Raw genomic sequence first — 20477 nt, forward strand, 5'->3', positions numbered from 1 at the left:
AAAGTTCACAAATCACATTACCAAACATGAACATTTTTAAAAACAAAATATTACAGAAGGGGATTTGCACAAAATGGTAATGATTCTAGCTTCATCCCCTCCTTCCTCCTGGGAAGTATATAAGTACCAACATTCCAATCCATGTGATTTAACCGATTTAACCTGGGTTTGTCTTTTGTGTTTTTAAAGCTTTAAAAACCTCCAAAACATTAGCTTGTGAAATTGTAATTTATAAACGTGCAGAAAAACCTTTGACTTTTACAAAAAAAAAGGCCTACATAAGAAGAAAGATCAAGTAATGGCCATCAGCAAGCAAGAAGGCAAACCTCACAGAAGACAGCACAGTAATGTAAGAGATATTAGATGATTTGACCAGGATCACCTCATACTCTGATGGTAAAGCAAGGATACAAGCATGAACAGTCATGAATTTAGCTACGTATTCACCTCTTGGACTAACATTTAAGGCCATCGTTGGAGGTGATTGCCTGGGTTTTACAACATCCCGTCTGAAGAAACAAATTTCAAGACCATCACCATACGGATGACATGTTATTTTTTTTTTAAAGAACTCCCATCTGGTGCAGGTTCATTGCTGATAATAGCATCTGCTGTGCTGCAAAACCAAGTACATATGCAGGCAGGTTTATAAACTTCAGAAATATTAAAGGGTCAGCCACCCTTTCTGGAATGTGCCATTCTAATCTTGCATATAAACACCTATCTCTGCAATGAGTGCTGAACACAATGAGCTAACTTCTGAACCATTGTGGCACTGAATTTATCAATATGCATTTCAACCTTGGGCATGCCATGATCAACATAATTCCCACAGGAAGGAAGGAATGCTGCAGGAGTTGTGCCCTAGTGAAGCACAAACACTGTATACCACAATAAACACAGAATGCATTACATGATGAATTGATCAAGGCAGAATGTACTTGTCAAAACAGGCAGGCAATAGGTTTAGAGCCTCAGCAGCATGCATATTTAAGTCTGGTGAACAATGGAATATGACTTCTTTTTCAGATCAGGCAGCCTTCTGCGGACCCTTCAAGATAGGGGCCCGGGGCAAGTGCCCCTTTTCCCCTCCCAAGAAAACGCCTTTGCATGTGTGACTGAACAGGGCATGGTTGAATATAAAGGAAGACATTCGATCGACCCCACTCCAGAGGAGTGAAGGAATGCGCCAGGGGAGTTGCTAGGTCTGGAAAAGACCCGGGGCTCCGCTAATGTCGGAACTTTTGCGACTGGGGGCTAGCTAGCCTTTTGGTTGTAGCTCCTGAGATTCTATCCGGGGCTACAACCAAAAGACCAGGCGCTATAGCCCCCTTAGCCACCCCCCCCTAGCAACGCCTCTGCGCCCCCCCACGCTGGGCTGCATTTAGATTCAATGCATCTGACCCGAGTTCTTGAGAAGGAACGCCTATTGTGGAAATACCTGTGACTGTATGCCATACTTTCAAACACATCCTTGGGGACAAAGTGGTACTCGTAGCCATTGTTCTCGTACGTCTTCTGCGGCCGAGTAGTGTCTGTTAAAAAAAAGATAAAAATAATTGATCTTTTAACCGTAGATTTCTCCAAGCACAGATTACCAAACATGTATCTCACATGGGGTTACTAGCAAGGCACAAACCACCTTATTTTATGTATTTTGAGGAATACAGACTAAGGGCCTCATCACGAGTTGGGTGGTGTCCCGACTGGGTGGTATCCCGACTGGGATAACGCCCAACATTATTTGCGTTAGCGCCCACCTGTCTGTCGGTATTACTTCTGGATCACGGGTTGGTCGCTAAACGTTATTCCCCATTGGGTCCATTAATGGGGATTTTCTTCGGCACAATTACCGCATGGTAATGCCGCCAGCAGTAATTACACTGAAAATTGGCATTTTTCTGGCATGTTTACCCCCAGTTCTAAGCTAGGGGTAAACACGCTGGGCTCGAGATTAGGTGGAGCAGTAAATGCGGCGATAACCACTTTACTGCCTCATTTAAGGGCTACCGCCGAACTCGTGATGAGGCCCTCTGAGTCCAGCCTTTCCTTTTTCCAAGGTAGGCTTCCAGGCGCTTGTATATTTGCATCATTGCACTTGTAAGGCGCTTTGCCCCTGCGGCCAGCCCAAACTCCTTCTCTCTAAGACTATTTATCCAGCCCATTATAATATGGAATACAGATTCAATGGGAGAAGGTAAATGGTGATGGTATGACCCAAAGGCCGAAACCATGAAGGGATAGCGCTTAGTTACCATCAGAGTGAGAGCTTTCCATGAGCCACATAATTAAATGTAAAGTGGTCTTGTACAGCGCACCTCTGCAACTTTGACAGCAGAAATAAAGTGGGGCAAACATTAGAAGCAAACTACAGTGGGATTCATAAATGCAGTGGGGCACAACAAGGTGAAGGAACATGTATTTAGCACTATTATGTACATGCCCACTCTGCATCCGCGCCACCCCTTGCACTGGGGTCTGTATCTGTACCCATAAAGCCCCTTGCCCCCCTTTTTCTTCCTGCACCTATCAGACCTACCCTGTCTGCTGCCTTAGACCTAGCACTTTGCCAATTGCTGGATGCACTCCAACTGTTTGTTGCCTTTATTATTTATTTATTTATTCATTATTATTTATCTGTTTCTCCTTTGCTTCGCACGGTCCACTACTCCCCCCTTCCATGCACTTTTCCCCTCCCCCTGCACTTGCGCGTTCTCAATGTCACTGGGCCTAGTAAGATCGTTGTTTTGTTTTCCCCTGTTCCCCTCCCTGGCCTTGTTGCGCTCTGAAATACTTGTGTACGAGCGCAATAGAAATAAAATATCAATATCAATATCAATGCTGGCATTGTTTTATGGCATTCTTCTAATGGAGGTCTTTTTCTCATGTTTGTCTGTTTGTTTTTTTGTTCATGTTTAGTTGAACTATGACTTCACATGGAATTGCTTTTAATTTGTAGACATGTTGATGATACATGTGTAGTGTCAACATGGTTTAGCATTTGTCCTATGTGAACAAGCCCTGAAGAAGAGGAAGGCTCGAAACACGTCCTGGCTTTCAGCTTGCAAATTAAATAATTGTTCAAATTCTCTTTACACTTTCTGTTTATTACAAAGAGTTTAAGAGTAATCATTAACTGTTGTGAGGCGCACAGAGGGACATAGTGTGTTTTTTTCTTCATTTTTGCACACCCTAATGGGGACAGTCACAGTTATAATGGGAACACATAGGAGCGAGCAGAATACAGCTGGAAAACCTAGGAGCCAAAATTAGTATGGAGCAACACCACACTGGTGGAACCAAACAATAATAGCACAGTGGGGACATCTATGCGCACAATGAAAGTGGGGATTAACAGGAGCAAAGCACCCCTAACCTGGAAGGTTAATGGTCGACTGTCCGGCCTGGGCCGGACATTTGCGACATGGTGAACAGGCAAATAGGTGTCGCCGTTTGCCTTTGCCCTTAGCTGGCTACCCAGGGAAGGCTGACTTGTGAGGTTGGGTGTAAATGAATAAGCTTTGGCAAATGAAGGTCCCTGCCTTGTAGCATCGGTTCTCCAGGAGAGGTATTCTCTTAGAGTCACACACCTTCTAAAGTTAGGGCATTTTTAAAACTTGCAAATCTAAAACAATATTCTTGATCTATATTCTAAAGTTACTTACCTCTGACACTGGCTGTCCAGCATGCTTGTCTTCTTAGATTCACAAGCTTTGAATATTAACAATCCTCAGACTTCCTCACTGACGCCAGAGAATAGCAACCATGGGCCAAGTTCTCAAATGTTATTGGTGCAAGTAATGAGATGCACGAGCGCCTCTCATCACTTGCGCCCATAACATACGTGCACTATGCACTAAGGGCATCCCACATTCAGAGGTCATTTTCACCCCTTCTGCGCATTTGCACAAATGAGAGGGTATTTTTGCGCATTCTGAATGAAAGAATGGGACTTGAAATGTGCAAAAAACAAACACATTCCCCTGTATCTGTTTGGAACGAGTGAAGGGGTGTGAAATGCATGAGAGGGTAATTTCCAACCATGTCATGTATTTTTTGTTAAGTGTGATAGCTGCTCTCACACTTGCATTTCTATTCCCCAAACAGGGATAGAAATGCTTTTAATTTTCCACATTTCAGAATAACTGTCCTTTTAAGGGCTCCTTACTATGAAATGCACACAAAGGGAGCCTGTAATGCATTAGTGTTGGGAGCAAATAAATCAGTTAAAATGTGCATTTTACAGCACACCTTTTGTGAAAAAGTGGATTGAAAGCCATACAATTTGCAATCGGTTTTGGAGGCTAACCAAAGTAATAACATCAAGTAGATTCTAGGTCACCAATAGCACGCAGGAGCATTTTCCAGTGTGCATTTCATGATGCCTTTGCACACAATATGTGCCAGTATTCTGCCAGTCTAAGAAGGCATTTTCCTGCTGGTTGTGCCTATATGTGCCAGCATCCTCATGTACGAACACTCACTTTTTGCTTTAGTCATAATGCCAATAAAAATGCCATTCTACTTTAAGAAAACATGTCCATGCTGGCTGTGCCCATGACAGTATCCCCATGTTAAGCACTCACTTTGGCTTTGCTCATAATGCCATACCACATAAAGATATACTGTCCATGCTGACTGTGACCATATATACGTGTATCCCCATATTGATATTGATATTTTATTTCTATCGCGCTCATACACAAGTGTTTCAGAGTGCGACAAGGCAAGGGAAGGGGAACAGAGGAGAAACAAAAACAACGATCTTACTGGGCACAGTGACATTGAGAACGCACGAGTGCATGGTAGAGTGGGAGAGGGGAGAGGGAGAAGTGCATGGAAGGGGGAACAAAAGGAGAGTGCGGAGCAAGGAGGAAAAAAACATAAATAATAATAAATAAATTAATAAATAAAAAGGCAACAAACGGAGGGAGTGCAGCCAGCAAGTGGCAGTGCTGGGTTTAAGGCAGCAGGCTGAGTAGGTCTGATAAGTGCAGGAAGAACAAAACAAAGGGGTGGGGGCTGTATGGGTACAGATACAGACCCCAGTGCAAGGGGTGGCCCGGAGGCAGTGTGTGCGGGTGGCAAGAGGAGCAGGTACCTGGGCCCGGAGGAAAGAGGGTGGTCAGGTGAATGATGCCGAGGGAGAGTAGAATCAGCAGGGGAGAGAGGGGGCAAAGGCAGAAGCAAAGAGGAAGGTCTTCCAGAATCGGAGATGGTTCTCCTCAAGTTTTAGAGTGGCAGGGAGGCTGTTCCAGAGGGAGGCCCCAGCTGAAGACAGAGATCTACCCCCAGCTCGTTTCTTTGAAAAACAGCTGACCCTGAGGGAGTTGGAGGTAGAGGAGCGAAGAGCTCGAGAGGGGAGGTATTTGCGGAGGGATAGCTGAAGGTATGTTGGACCCAGGCCCCAGAAAGCCTTGTGGAAAATGCAAAGGGTTTTGAATTTAATCCTTCCATCCACTGGGAGCCAATGGAGAGATTTCAGAGCTGGAGAGATATGATCCCAGGGCTTGAGGCCAAGGACACATCTCGCAGTCCTGTTCTGGATAATTTGCAAAGGGCGGAGAGTAGAGGTAGGTAGATTAAAAAAGAGGGTGTTGCAATAATCCAACTTAGAGAGAAGCAGAGCTCGGGAGACAGTGATCTTCTGGGGGAAAGAGAGGAAAGGAAGAATACCTCTGAGGAGGTGCAGTAGGAGGTTTGACTTTTTTGATACATCAGCGATGTGGGCAGAGAAGGAGAGTGTGGAATCAAAGGTGACACCAAGGTTCTTGGCCTCGCAGGTGGGGATAGGAGGAGGGCCAAGGGAGGCCGGACAGAGAGTGAGGGACATGTAAGAACTCTCAATTTGGTTTTGCTTTTCATGCTTCTAATAATTCCATGCCACTGCAATAAAACAGGTCCATGCTGATTGTGCCCATTGGCCCATGCTGACTGTGCCCATTAGCCTAGTATCTCCATGAAAGAACACTCATGTTTGCACTGCCCATAATGCCATGCTACTGCAATGAAGCAAGTCCAATCTGGCTTTGCCCATTAGTCCAGTAACCCCACATTAAACACTCACATTAAACACTTGCAGCAGTATTCTCCCATGCATGGATCCACAGGGATCAGCACTGCCCCCCCTTTTTGTTTAACACATATGTGTACTCCTTGCCTCAAATCATAGAAAGGTGAGGCCTTGAATGTCAGTTGTGCGCTGATGACACCCAGATACACATCGAACTCCAAAGGGGATCTAAATGGGGGTAATACGGTGGAGAATTGTTGGGGATCAGTACGGTGATGGTTGCGAGACAACTGCCTTTGCTTGGAGACAAGAAAGAAGTCTTGCTCCTCGGCTGCTCTGCAAAACCCCCTCTTTCTTTTCCATGGCCATCTAATTTGGGGACTCCGCCCAGCACCCATGTATGTGGTTAAGAACCTGGGGATTTATTTGACAACCAGCTCTCATTTGGTCCGAAGGTAAATGTGGTAGCAAAAAAACATGCATTTTGATCTCTGTAATATCATAATGATAATGATGTGTTATTTATATAGTGCCTTTATCCAAAGCGCTTTACAGAGAACATATTTACATACAATATCTCCCAACCGAAATTGGTACTCATTTATCGACCTCGGAAGGATGAAAGGCTGAGTTGGCCTTGCCGGGATTCGAACCTGCGACCTGCAGATCACGCTCAGATCGCTGAAGCGAGCGCTCAACCCGCTGAGCTATCTTAATATCTGCTGATGTAAGCATCTACTTGATGTTGACCACATAAAGATTCTCCTTCAGACAGTAATACTTTCAAGATTGTTTGTATATCTCTTTACTGGGGGCCTGGCAAAGAAATTGTCAAGTTACAAATAGTGCAAAATTGTGCAGTGCACATTATTTCCGGCTTGAGAAAATGTGACCTTATCTCTCAAGCACCGCAAGATCTAGGTGGGCTACCGATTGATGAAACGATTTAAGAAGTGGGTCTCATGCACATTTGGAAGATAACAAAGGGGTTCACGGCTGAATGCCTATCAGGCTTACCGGCTCCGAAATATCTGTCAGATGTATATCCCAAGACCTGCTGTGGTTGGCAAGTTTCCCAAAGCATCATATAGGGGGAAAATGGTGCCGACTTTGGGCTGTCGTCTGTGGAATAACTTCCCAATGTCCATCAGTAAAAGATGTATGCTGAAAAATGTTAAACGTCGACTGAAAAAGCATTTGTCTTTATTGTATGCACCTTAAAGGAGAGGGCACAAGATCACTGCCATTTTTGATATTTGTATGTGCTTTGTTATCTATTTATTGTTTGTTCATTGTTATCTATTTATAGTTTGCTCATTGTTATTTATAGTTTGCTCATTGTTATTTATTGTTTGCTCATTGTTATCCATTTGTTTGCTCATTGTTATTTTTTTGTTTGTTCAGTGTTATCTATTCATTGTTATCTATTTATTGTTTGTTCATTGTTATATACCTATTGTTTTCTCATTGTTATCTATTTATTGTTTGTTCATGGTTATTTATTGTTTGCTCATTGTTATCTATTTGTTTGCTCATTGTTATCTTTTTATTGTTTGTTCATTGTTTGTACAGCTGGTATTTGTACTGGTAACTTGTTTGTGCTTAATAAATATCTTTACTACTACTACTACCTTGGTGTTGCCCATAATTCCATGGCACATCAAGAAAACCTGTCTATGCTGGCTGTGCCCATGACAGTTCTCCACCCATGTAAGCACACTCGCTTTGGCTTTGTTCCTAATGCCATGCCAGTTCAAGAAAACATATTGTCCATGATAGTGTGTGCAATGCCCCACTCTTCCCCTCCCTCAGGCACCGCAGTGGCTCCTCTGATTAGGTTATGTTTATTTTATTTTATTGTGCATTTGTAAGGCGCTTATGTGTCAAGAAACTGTGTTTCAAAGCGCCCACAGGGCAAGGGAGAAGGAACATGGGAGCAAAAGGCAAATAGAATAAACTGATGTACAGAAAAGAGGCGGTCCTACTAGTCCTTGTGAGCATTCAGAAGGTGCAACAAGTGCAGAGAGAGAGAAGGGACAAGGGAAGTGGGTAAGTGCTGGCAGGGAACCCGCAGTGGCTCCTATTTTTAAACCTCCACCAAAGCCCGCATTCACACACATTCTTTCTTAGTCGTGCCCGCCGGGCCCCTTATCCCTGGCCCTCATGCAACACATGCACACTCTTTGTTGGGTGGGCAGGCTGGCCTGCATGGCAACCGCTTTCTGATCCCCAGGATGTGGACCAGAAAGAGGTTGCCAAGCAATGCTGTTGCTTCTCCTCCAGCACAGGCTCGGCTCCTGAGCAGTCATTGCAATGCAGGCGCAATGCATGTCTGGCAATGCCGAGTCCTTTAACCCCTTAACTGCCAGGCTCTTATGCAAGTCTATGCAAACAGGACGAGCATACTCGTCCTCGGCGGGCTTCAGGGTGTAGAAGAGCCACCCAAGGGGGATGACTGTACCTCTTATCCCCTTGGCTCCGCCAATGGGTGCCAACAGAGGGGACTGGACGGGTTTGTGTATATTTAGGCTGTTCTGTCTTTGTCAGAACACAACTTTACAGTCCAGCCACGGGTATTGGTTGACATACTGCTAATCGCTCATGCATGCGCGGTGGCGGAGCGGCTACATGTTGCAGCAAGAGTAAATTAAAGAAAAACAGCACTTACGAGGAACTGCACTTTGAAAAGCGCTCGGGTTGATCCCAATAAGTCTTCTTCTTAGCTCGTTCACTCCGACACCGGAAGGCCCTAAGCGGAAACAAGGTACCCCACCATGAAGCGCCGTCTCCATCTTTAGGCTCATAACACATAACGCATTTCATCTGTTGTGGGATTGTGCCTTTCAGTTGGACAACCCCCCTTGCTTTATGCTGACAACATTATGTACATGTTTTTACATTAGTCCACACCAGTGGTATTCAAACGTTTTTATGCCGAGCCCCCGCTTGAATACAAAATGGTGTTGCTGAGCAGGCCCTCGAGAATAAATATGGCTGCTGCCCCCCCCCCCCCTTACATGTATTTTCTGCTTATATTTTCTAATAAAATCAGTCACCATTATCCCTTTCGGAAGAGCCTCTCCCCTACCCCCCTCGATACCCTTTGGGCCCCTCTGGGGTTTTGGGGGGGGGGCAGCCCCACAGTTTGAAGACCACTGTTCTACACTCTGGCCTATCAGAAGGGGTCTTGGAAAGACCTTAGTTAACCCAGTACAGTGTGAACTATCTGGTTATAGATTCTGACTGCATTGCACTGTCTCCTCCGTTGAGTATAAAAAAACAAGCGCTGCGCCCTCAAAAATATGTTCCAGTTTTCCTCTTGGCCCCTTTATCCTAGTTCTCAGCATCTACTCGTGCAAATGAAATCCTGCTCCTCGTGCCCAGAGGCATAGGCAGGGTAGGGCCTGAGCGGGAAAGACCCACCGAAAATCTGCAAATGCCCACTCAGGAGCACTGTGCGTTCATTTACAGATGTTAACGTCATTGCAGTGGGCGCAACTACATTAGCTTCAGACGCCATTTGCTAGACAATCCTGGCTACACCTCTGCTCGTGCCGCTAGGGAGGTCACTTCTCCGCGCTCGCTCCTTCCGCTGGGAAAGCCCATCATCCAGGCTTCCAGGCACCCCACAGCTCTCTTGTTCTGTGGAAGGTGCTTGCCAGCTGTGGCTTGCCCTGTGCCAGTCCATCCTGCAGTGCGCGTTGCTGTCTCAAGACTTGGGCCCTCTTGGCGAGTTTGGAGATAATTGAATTGACTCCAGTTTTTTTCCAGTCCCCCTAATTATGGCACGGAAGCCGGAGGGACTACCTCCAGCATAGGCACGCATTCCCTTGCGTGTGATTATTACCTCCAGAGGTAGTTCCATTCCCAAGTGAAGTCCCACAAAGCTCCAGCATGGTGACTAATCACAACTCAAACAGGTGGAAAGTCCACAGATACCACGGGTGTTTAACTGGAAGTAGCACTGGTGATATCTCCAAACTTGCAATCAGGCGCGTGATATCATCTCAGAGTGTATGTATTTTGTCACGCCTTGCCTTCTATTTGGCACATTGGTACATAGCCTGGAGCCTTTACAGAATATATTCCACGGCTGGCTGTGGTGAGCGCTGACCAAATGTTATGGTCATCAGGGCATGTCCATGGATGATGGAAAACTGCTTTGGAGGTCTTCCCGCGTCATTGGCAGATTTCTGTTGCCGGTCTACTTGGACAGACCAAAGGCCTACTGTGTCTGCGATCTGAACTGTCCTACCTTGTACATGATCCCTCAGGGTCAGGTACATGATCCCTCATGATCCCTCAGGGTCAGGGACGTAAAGTGAAAAAGCAGATCTGTGAGTGGGAGATGTCACAGACATTGCTAGTTCTACCAGGGGTGTGAAAAGACAGAGGCTCTGAGAGAAATGCCCTAAGCAGGCAACTCCTTATGAAGCTTAGGAGAGCTAAACTGGTAGTGGATTCGATATAACTATGAGTGTGTTTTACACTTTCATGCCAAACGCAGGTAAGAATCAGCTCATGCCATTATCATGCCAATAAACTAGCAGTGCAACCTAAATCATTCAACTGAAATAGTATGTTCTGTCCATTGGTTCCCCTAGCAACAAAGAATGTCCTAATAGATACTGTTCACTGAGTAGTTTTTCATCGGTGTGTTAAATGATCATGTGCCCAGAATGTAATGATCTATGAATTATTTATACATGTTCTTATGTTTAATGTTTCTGGTTGGTGTGGTCATGGCCCAGCCTGTATGCTCATTCCCTGTGTAGCCACTGTTGACCTGTATTCTGTATTGTTTCTTTTGTGCTTAGGCCAATAGTAATGACGATGGTCATTTTCCTCTCTTGTGATGTCACAATGGCAGGGACCAATTATTTCAGAGCTAGCTTCCAGCGGAAAGGATACACCCAGTGCCTGCCTTTGCAGAGTGGAAGTATAGGCTCGCCCCGTCCAAGCCACAATGCACAATACCCCATACAATGTATCTTGTTCAAGCTGAGAAAGGTCTAGTGTGGCAGCACTTTGCGGACGAAAAGCACTTAACTTACCCACAAGCACAATGAGCCGGTTCCGATCAGTTGGGCGCCGCTGGTATCGGACGACCTCTTCGTAGGGCGCTGCGCCTGAGCTGTAGCAACTGCTCGGGCACCTGGAGTAGCAGAAGGTCTGTGTGCTGTGAGACTTCCTGCGGCAGAGGCGGAAGCTTCTGCGAAACCCAGCTAGGTAGGGGCAAGAACAAGAAACCAGAAAAAAACTGAAAAACAAGCAGAGGGCATTGGTTGGCCAACATTGCAACATTCCGGCGCCATACACATAGTTATCACGAAAAAGGTTGCCCATTTATTCTGGGATAGGAGTCCGCACACCTTTCATAATGAAATTAATACAATCTTTATTCTATTTTTCAGAAAATGCAATGCACATTTTTTTATCTTAACCATTATCTTAATTATTTCCATTTAATTTTTTATTCATCAATTTATAACCTATATAAACGAATTCTTTAAAATATATCATGGTATTTTAATTACATTGTGCCTATTTTAACATCACTTATATTAGCTTGTTTTTGTCGCTCAGTTGTATCCGTTTGCTTGGTGGCATTTCTTTATGGGTTATCCTCACTATTGACAGTGCTTAAGCAACACTGCTGTGCAATGTGAAAGGCTACTCTCTTCATGTTTTTGTGTTGTTGTATGGTTTAAAATACTCAAGGGAATGGGGTTATATAAAAGGAAATAGCAGCTTGCTATTGGATTGGAAAAAATCCAAGATAGAGCAGGGCCAGGGATCCCCATAAAAGAAAGAGAGGCGAAGAGTATAGAGTAATCCACCGTATCATTGGCCGAAGATGATTCCAGAAGTATACGATTAGACGATTGCTTAGACTGACGAGAGGAAGGGGGGAAAGGAGTCGCATGCAAGCGAGCAGTGTCATCAGAGGGGGCTGGATGGAAGATAGATTGAAGCTGGGAGGAGAGAGTTTGAGTGAAGAAAGAGGAATAGTTTGGAATGGACAGCACCTTCCAGGAATTTAGAGAGAAGAGATGTTAACCAAGATTTAAGTAGACTGAAGGATACAGAGAGGGTTTCTAAAGATTTAAAGAATAGTGTCATGCTTAAAAGAGAGACATCAACATAGAGATGTACCTCTGTAGATTCTTCTAAGAGTATTTTTTCAGAGCAAGCCTCACAGAGTTAGGCTTTTCTGTTCATTCCCCTGGGTCATATCAATTTTAGATCCCAGGTCTAGATGCTTGTGTACACTCCACTCATCCCTGTCATCAAGGATGGTGCATTGTAATAGGGTGTTCTTTATGGTTCACGACACCCTGGGTGTGCCAAGTATATTGAATGCTTAAAAGAGAGAGCAAAAAGACCAGATGAGAGTGAAGTGTTAAAGCCAGGGGTCAGGTAAGGAACAACATGAGGATACATACACGCAAGGGAAGAAGGCAAATGATCAAGAGGAATGGCGGTCGGGATGGCTCTTAGGAGCAGGAGGCTGCGCATAGCCTCAGAACAAAAAAGCACAAAGCAGGAAAAAGAAGGAGCAAAAAGAACTATAGAAGATAAAGGCAATTGGGGAGAAAGAAGATCCTAAATTATCAATTTTAGAGGAAAAAAAAGATTGAAAGTCAGAAGCTGAGACTGAATGATGCACTGTGGGATCTGGAGCATACAGAACCAATAGGTTGAAGAGATAATAAACAATGACGGTGAGGAAAAAGAAAACTGCTGAGAAAGTAATAGCACTGTTGGTCAGCATGAGACGAGGAAAGATCACAAGACGAAAGAAGAGAAAAATGAGCAACAACTGAAGAAAGACTTCTGGCGACGCTGGTGAAGTTCACAAAAGAAATGACGATTTAGTTGATCAAGTTGGGGGGCTTATGTGAAGAACTGAAAGGCAGAAAAGGATGGCGAGTATCTAGAGAAGATGTCAAAATGGAAGACAAAAGAGTAAGGGAACGGGCAGAGTGAAGAAGAGCAAAATCAGTTAACAGTGGAAGGGAGCAGTGAACATCAGCAATAAATGATGACATATTAAAGCGACAGGTTTCATGTCGGAAAAAAGAGGAAGTAGGAGAAAAAAGGGGTGGGGGGTTCTAGAAGACTATATGACAAGGACAAAAAGAAACAAACAGTGAGAAAAGGGAGAGCAGATATTGGGGAATCAGAAGGAAAAATCAAAAGGGTAAAGAACAAAGAAGAATAAGAGACATGAGGTGGTGGAATTGGAATCTGAGCCAAGTGAAAAGAGTCTGCGATTGGGAAAAAAGGACTAGAAGAATGCGTAGTGAGAAGGTGAAGTTTGAAGTCTTCAAGAAGGCAGCATTTACTTTTGTTTGGAATTGCCGCTTGCCATGCTCGCATGGCAAGCAGTGCTCACAATTGAAATGAAACCCTCCTCGGCATGCAAGGGTTTCATTTCAACTGGGAACAATGCATACCATCCGTGCATGGTAAGCAGTGTTCTCCATTGAGATTAAACCCTCCCCTACATCACATGCGAGCATGCCGGGGAGGGTTTAATTGGGAGCCTGTACAATTGATGCCTATGGAGTCTGCCTGCTTTATGCAGTTGCTGGAAAACAAAAGAGGTGATGGCTGGAAGGTTTAGAATGAATCTTAACCTCTGGTATTGCTCTGGGCAACCCTCCAGACCATTGTTATTTTCCTGACGAGCCATTAAAGAAAGGGGAAAGACCATAAGCAAATCAGGGTTGGTCCCACCCCATAGAGGGCAGTCCACCACTTTGTTAGTCTGCATTTATCTATGATAGTTTAGCATGAGTTAATCCATTCATTCATGCATCCATTTAGCAAAAGCCATGTTTAAGCACTATAGTTTGTTTTGATCATTGATCGATATTTGCTGAAATCTATGCATATATATTTAGCTTGGTATTTTGTAGAATGCACATTATAGTGTGTTTCTAGCCACTATATATATTGTGTTTTTGACCATTATAAATCTGGCTCATGCTGAGCGTGGAGAGAGAATTGTGTTTATAGCCAAACACAGTGGAAGCGATGTTTCCATAATAAAATGATTCTTGGCAGACTGTTAGAGAAACAACCTTGCTGGCTGCAGAGAAATGCTTGTTTTCGTTCTGAATGAGACTGTCTCGATGCGAAAAGACAGGAATGTTGCACCGCGATAGCTTGCTGTTCTGTTCTTAGAATAGAATGTAGAAGAGAACATGTCACTGTGAACTAGTACACTACATGATAATGCTATGCTGAAATTATGTATGCATGCACAAAGTATAGAATGCACGTAGATTGACATGGAATACTTTCTACGCATACAATTATAAAATGAATGCTTCATTGCTCTGTATAACAGTAGATTGCTGTTCTGTAGCTAGAGATAGAGAGCTAGAAAGAGGGAGGCAGTCTCACAGTTGGATGAGAGCGAGAGGAGGCAGTCTCACAGTCTGAGTCCTGGAGGCTGGCTGTGTGGGGGTAGAGCGAATGCTGGAAGGGTTTGGTTTGCTAAATGCACTCATAGCTAGAGAGTGCTGCTTGTTAGAGATTAGTGACGATTTGCCATGCATGAATAAAATGCATTCTGTTTATTGAAACATCCGATCTCTGTGTCTTTGTGATTGTCTCTCTGTTTAGTTTGTTACATAGCATATATAGTTTTACACCATGAACTTCTAGGCCCCATCCCTTCTGCATGTGACTAACAAGCATCTCCAGACATGTTTCAGTCTCATTGGGCCGCATCATTGAGGAGTAGCTTGGCACTCTAGGCCCAGCAGGCCTAAATAACATAATAAACCATGTTTATATTTTTGTTAAAAATTCCTCTAGTAATCTAATTTTTCACTGGAGTGAGAACAATATAGCAAGGATTTTAAAAATACCTGTTGATGACACACATCCAAAAATAAATAGGGATATTGAGTTTCAAGCTTTTTCTGCAAAGGAGCAGTGCAACTATTCATTACTTTGAGTTACCTTTTGAAGAAACAATAGCATCGAGGAAGACATGAGATGCCACAAAGTTGTGTTTTTGCCCCATCAATTATGATTTGCAACAGGAAATCTCAAAGTTCGAAACAGGAAACAGATGTTAGAGGTAAGCGGTTTGGAAAAAGGACACACCCAGGTGTTCTCAGCAATCATAACACAAGTTTCATTTGAAAATACACTGCAGTCTATTTCAAGTGAATACAAAAATTCCAATGAAATTAAAGTTTTTGGCGTGTTCCACAGGTATGCAAAACAAGGGGGGGTCTGGGAAACTCTCTACCAGCACAAACACAGCCCATTGACTTCTCCTTGGGTGGATGGCCCCTGGGAGAGTCTCAACCAAGTCTTTAGCTCACTGTTCTTTTCACAGAGAAGAAATATCCCCACATATCAGTCTTTGTCCTGCCCAGGGGCAGTCCAGCACCAAAATGCTAGGCAATTCTCCACTGAACAAGAGTACCAGAGCAACCCCATACACGTGTTTCAGCCTAGTTGGGCATCATCAGTGAGGTGAAGCTGTGTCTCTCTAAGAGCAGTGAGCAAGGGGTCCATGTCTGGAGTCCCCTGGTAACTTAGGGTGAGACAGGTAAGCACACTCGGTTCAATTAGATCCAAAACATTGGGCCTCATTATAAGTGTACCGGTCCGGAAAAAAGGGTGCCGGTAAGCTTACCAGCACTGTTGCTTCTGGACCGGCACACTACGGGTTTGCCTGCCGGATCCTCTGTGCCCAACAGTGCTGACCCTGCTGGGCACAGCAGCCACGGTAGGCAAGCCATCACGGAAGCACCGGTACCGTTAAAAATGGTGCTGGTGCTTCCGTGGTGCCCATTCCCATAGAGTTCCAGAGGACTCTATGGGATGGGGACTTACATATTACTGGAGCCTGACTTCCCGGAACGCCGGGATTGTAATCCCCCGGTGTTCCGGGAAGTCAGGTGCCGGTAATTCATTCCGAGTCCGGCGGCAATCCGCCGGTAGCACCGGCAGGGATACCGCTGGACTCGGAATGAGGCTCATTATCTAGTACATTGTACCAGTTACATTGTCTGGTAGATTGTACCAGTTAAATGGAAATATTTTCCAATAGGTGTTTCGTGCAGCCTATGTACACAGTTTCTCAAGGCAAGGTAGCCGTGTTACTTGGTTCTCCAAAAATCAGCAAGTGCATTGCATTTCTCTAGAGTGAGTGAACTGACTGTGCTTTTCTGGAACACTGCAACGCTTTTGTTTAATTGGAACGATTGAGTTCATTGGGAAGAAACAGCAGTTTACTTTCAACTAGAACCTGTGTTATGATGTGACATGCTTCTGAGTGAATGCTTTATTAAAACCAGTGTGTATGCCTCCTTTTGCCCTGCACATTTGCACTCCTCTGTGCAAATGAGAAAAATGTGGCCGTCAAATGACGTACTTATGTAAAATGAGTTCATACATCTGATATTCAAAAGGAGGTTGGCTTACATTGGCTTACATTGCGTATTTCACAAGCACCTTCAGAACAGAAGTACGTTTTCGGCTCTCCTAGCGATAAATCAAATTCCGGGAGTGTTAATCACACAGTCTTTCTTCACCTTGTTCACTGAATGAATCCCTTTATATTCCCTGCCACTACCTGGTTCTTTTATGCCCGAAACCTGCCATGATTTAAAAAAAACAAAAAACAGTTTATGTATGGGTTTATCTGAGTGGGTCATAGGTGACATGGGCACCATAGGACATCATAGGGCATGTGCTGTTTGGATAAATGCCAATCAGAGACAACGCCAGCCCTGTTAGAGGCACTGGTTTCTATGGGAATGCTTAGTCACAAATCTTCAGAACTGGCTTAAATGTTAGACGATGTGGATGTAACCAAGATCGTTGGAGGATATCTCCTGGTTGAGCTCTAGAGCTGCTTTACTCTGAGGGCTCCTGACTCTGCTGCCCGGACATGCACTTAGCCAAAGTTATCTGGTTCAGACGTAACAAGGTGTCGAGTGATGTGTTGTAGTTCTGCCAAACACTTTGGACTTAATTTTGAGAAGAACAAGGTGTTCTGTTTCATCCCGCAGGTCTCCAATTTTGATCCAAAGATTATGCCTGCCAAGTTGAACGAATAAGATGTCCCACCCTTACAGGCGATGTGGCTCGGCAGATGCTTGGTGTAACGAATTTAGAAGGCAATTGACATGTGGTGAAATCGTTGCCTGTCCGGTTTACCGGGTCCCGCAGTGGTTATCTGGTGGCAGAGGGAGTTTTGGCACAGAAAGTAGGCCAGCAAGGACGGTGCACAAGCAGGAGTAATTCTCTGGAAGCACATGAGGAACCCTGGGGAAATGTATGGGGATTTGCTATCAGAGCGATTGGAACACAGCCTATCACATGTATAATATCAAGTTAGGTTATGTTGATTTATACCATGCACCGCTACCACACAGGGGCAGTTCCAGGCGCCTGTATGGCTCTGGAAGAAAAGGGGGGGGGGGTTAGAGAGGATAGGAGGAGAGGATAGGTTCAGAATCAGGAGGAACTGGCATCTGTGAGTGTTGTTTTGCATGTGGTAGTTGGTGCGGGAGGCCCCGTGCATTGTAATCGTATGGGTAAGACTCGTGCCTTCAGTGTGTCCTAGTGTTTGCGTTGGTTTTGAGGTGGGTAGTGGTTGTTCGCACTGGTTAGATAGTGTCCATAAGGGATCCAGAGTCATGGGCGGCCATAGCTGTAAGACTACCTGGTGTCTTGGTGTGTACTTGCTTGTTTTGATGATTTTATGGACTATGTGGGGAGGTTCACTCTAGGTGTGCTTCCAGCATCTCAGAGATGGTGGGTGTGAACATAGAATTGATTCTTGGTTTGTTTATGTGTAGTGTGGCTAGCCCAAGGTCTGGAGTAGCCGCGTTTGTTTTGTCGGAGGAGCAGGAAAGGGGAGTGGGTTAGTAATTCTTTTGGTTTGCTGGAGTCTCTGGTGTGACTCTTTGGTTGCCGCCTGCTGATATCTACCCAGGTTCTTGGTTGTGGTTCATCGGCCCATCTCACCTCCTCTCTAGTTATTTATCTGTGATGTTATTGCTGCCAGTGTCCCTTTGTGGCTGTCATTGTCTGTTGAATAATCAGGTTTTGAGGTGATGTGGCCGTCTGTGGTTCTAATTTCTTTGGGCATGGCGTTGCAGAGTTAGCAATTAGACGTGAGAACGCTGTTAAACCAAATTTTCTTTTTTCATAATTTTTTGCCTCCATTTGTAGTTTGTTGCTGGATCTTAGGTCCCTTCTTGGGCGGTAACGGCTAATCTTGTCTTGGAGGAATCAATCTCCTAGTCTGTGCAAGGCTTTGTGAGCGATCCAGAGTGCTTTGAATTTGATGCGTTTTTTTACTGGTAACCAGTGTGGGCTTTTCAGTGCTTGCATGGTGTGGTATCTTCTGTTTAGTCTTAAAAGGATTCTGGCTGCTGTATTTTGCACCCTTTGGAGTTTTGTAGTCTGCGCTTCACCCGGTGTCTGTTGTCCGGCAGTTGTGGTTGTATTTACCCGGGCTGTGTTGATGGTCTCCTATATTATGTCTATTTTTGGGCTCAGGTGGTTGTTGTCATAAAGTGCTTTGTCGGGATGGTGGATTTCATGCAGGATGATTTTTTATCATCTCTTTGATGATTTTGAAGAGCTCTTTTTGCTGATTCTATTCTTGTGGCGTAATAGTATTTTTCTGCTTTGAGGACTGTTGATTTGTATATTCTGAGCTGTCTTTGGTATTTTATTTTGGTCCTGTCGGGTGTATTGTTTTCTCAATCTTTTCCCATTATGTTTTTTTTTAGTTCTTTCAGTTCTTCTGTGAACCATTTTGCTGGCAGTTTTTTTGGTGTTGCTTTGAAGTTTTTGCTGGTGCCAGCTGGTCTAGGGCCTTGGTGAGACACCTGTTGAATGTGTTTTCTGCTGTGTCTATGGTTGTTTCAGTGAGTTTTGGTTCTGCTGGGAGGGGGAGGGTTGAGTATAGAAGATTTGTTAGGACTTCTAGGTCTAGGTTCTTCCAGTTTCTTTTCATGCTGGTATGGAGAATATCCTTTCCGGCCGGTAGGCGGGTTTAGGATGTCATGTGGAATGATATCAAGTAGTGGTCGCTCCATACCACCGGGTATAGGTGGCACTGATGCACGTAGGCCTTCTCTGCAGAAAATTGCATTCAGGGTGTGGCTGGTGTTCTGGGTGGATCCATTTCCTATATGCTTGAAATGCAAAGTTTTCAGGAGTGCGCAAAGTGAGTTTGCTGTGAATTAGTTTTCTTTTTCGAACCAGATGTTGAAGTATGCCAGTATGACTTGGTGGTCATGGTTGATAAAATGACAGCCGCGTCTGCTAATTTTGTTGTGAAGTTGTGGTTGTAAGATGGTGGTCTGTAGATCAGGAGGAATACTATGTTGGTTTGGTTGTTGAGTCCTATCTTGATGAGAAGGGATTCACAGTCTTTATAGTCGGTTGTGATGAGCTGAGATGCTTGAATGTGTCCTTTGTGTATGACCGCGACTCCACCTCCTTTTTTCAGTTTTCTCTGTTGGCATGTATTAGTTTAAAGTTGTCCGGTATGGCTTCGTTCGTATTGGCTTTGTAGTTGTCAGATAACCAGGTTTCTGTAAGAAAGAGTATGTCTGTGCCTCCTTTGTTTACTTAACAGGGACAGATGGGATGATGCCACTGATTGCTGCAACTCCATTTACTAGGTACGCCGGCGCAAATTGGCAGTAACGTTGTTTTTAGGGGCTTAGGAACTGGCATTTGTATTCCCAGGCATTTGGTTCTATATTTATCCCTAGCATGTCTCGCAGACTGTCCCATTAGGCCTTATAGATAGGTGCTGGCAACTGGGAGTCCAGGCCCTCTGGATCTCCACGTACCGGTAACTGTAGCGGTATCAGTGTTCAACCATGTGTATTGACAACAGGTCAAGGAGTCTGCCTGTCTGTATGGTCGGTTGACCATCATTTTTAGTATAGCCCCACAACATAGGGGGGAGTAGCAACAACCGCTGCTGCAGAGTTGGTAATGATGCATGCACGCCGAACTACCCCTCACAGAGTCCATTATCCTAGTATTAGGAAGTGTCTTTCTGCAATTGTTAACTGTGTGCTAGCCATTTGGTTGCAAATCTGAGAGATTGAGGGTCGGTGTCGGGCCACCACAATCCTTTCCTTTTTTAAACAAACATGATTTCAAACACGATATGAGTTGAATTGTCTGTGTTACTTTTCACTTTTGACATTACCTCTCAAGTAGACAAGCAGTGATAAACTGGAAAATGTCTAGAAGAAGTTACTAATTAATTTTTTATTTTTCCATCCCTCCCTCTCTTCCCACTTCTTCCCCCTCCTCTTGCCCTTTTCTTTTTTGATGTTGTTAATCCAGACAATCAGTTTGTCAAGTTGGTAACACACACCAATGTGATCACAAATGGGTTCTCTTTATGTCCTGAAGATGGTTTGGGTATGAAAATTAAATAGATTAT

At 44.4% G+C, this 20477-nt stretch overlaps 1 protein-coding gene across 20 annotated transcripts in view; it reads right to left on the reverse strand.

Moving 5' to 3' along the window:
• MPP4 (MAGUK p55 scaffold protein 4) overlaps nt 1–20477 on the reverse strand; it is a 233797-nt gene that overhangs the window by 46440 nt on the left and 166880 nt on the right. For all 20 annotated transcript variants that reach the window (XM_069615485.1, XM_069615497.1, XM_069615487.1 and 17 more), the window contains 3 exons: nt 11068–11238; nt 8682–8762; nt 1442–1535 (listed from right to left, as the gene is read on the reverse strand). In XM_069615485.1, coding sequence (XP_069471586.1) covers nt 1442–1535; nt 8682–8762; nt 11068–11238 — 346 coding nt within the window. The remainder of the gene's footprint in view (nt 1–1441; nt 1536–8681; nt 8763–11067; nt 11239–20477) is intronic.

The sequence above is a fragment of the Ambystoma mexicanum genome, chromosome 9 (genome assembly GCF_040938575.1).
Source record: "Ambystoma mexicanum isolate Mex_15411 chromosome 9, UKY_AmexF1_1, whole genome shotgun sequence".
Taxonomy (NCBI): domain Eukaryota; kingdom Metazoa; phylum Chordata; class Amphibia; order Caudata; family Ambystomatidae; genus Ambystoma; species Ambystoma mexicanum.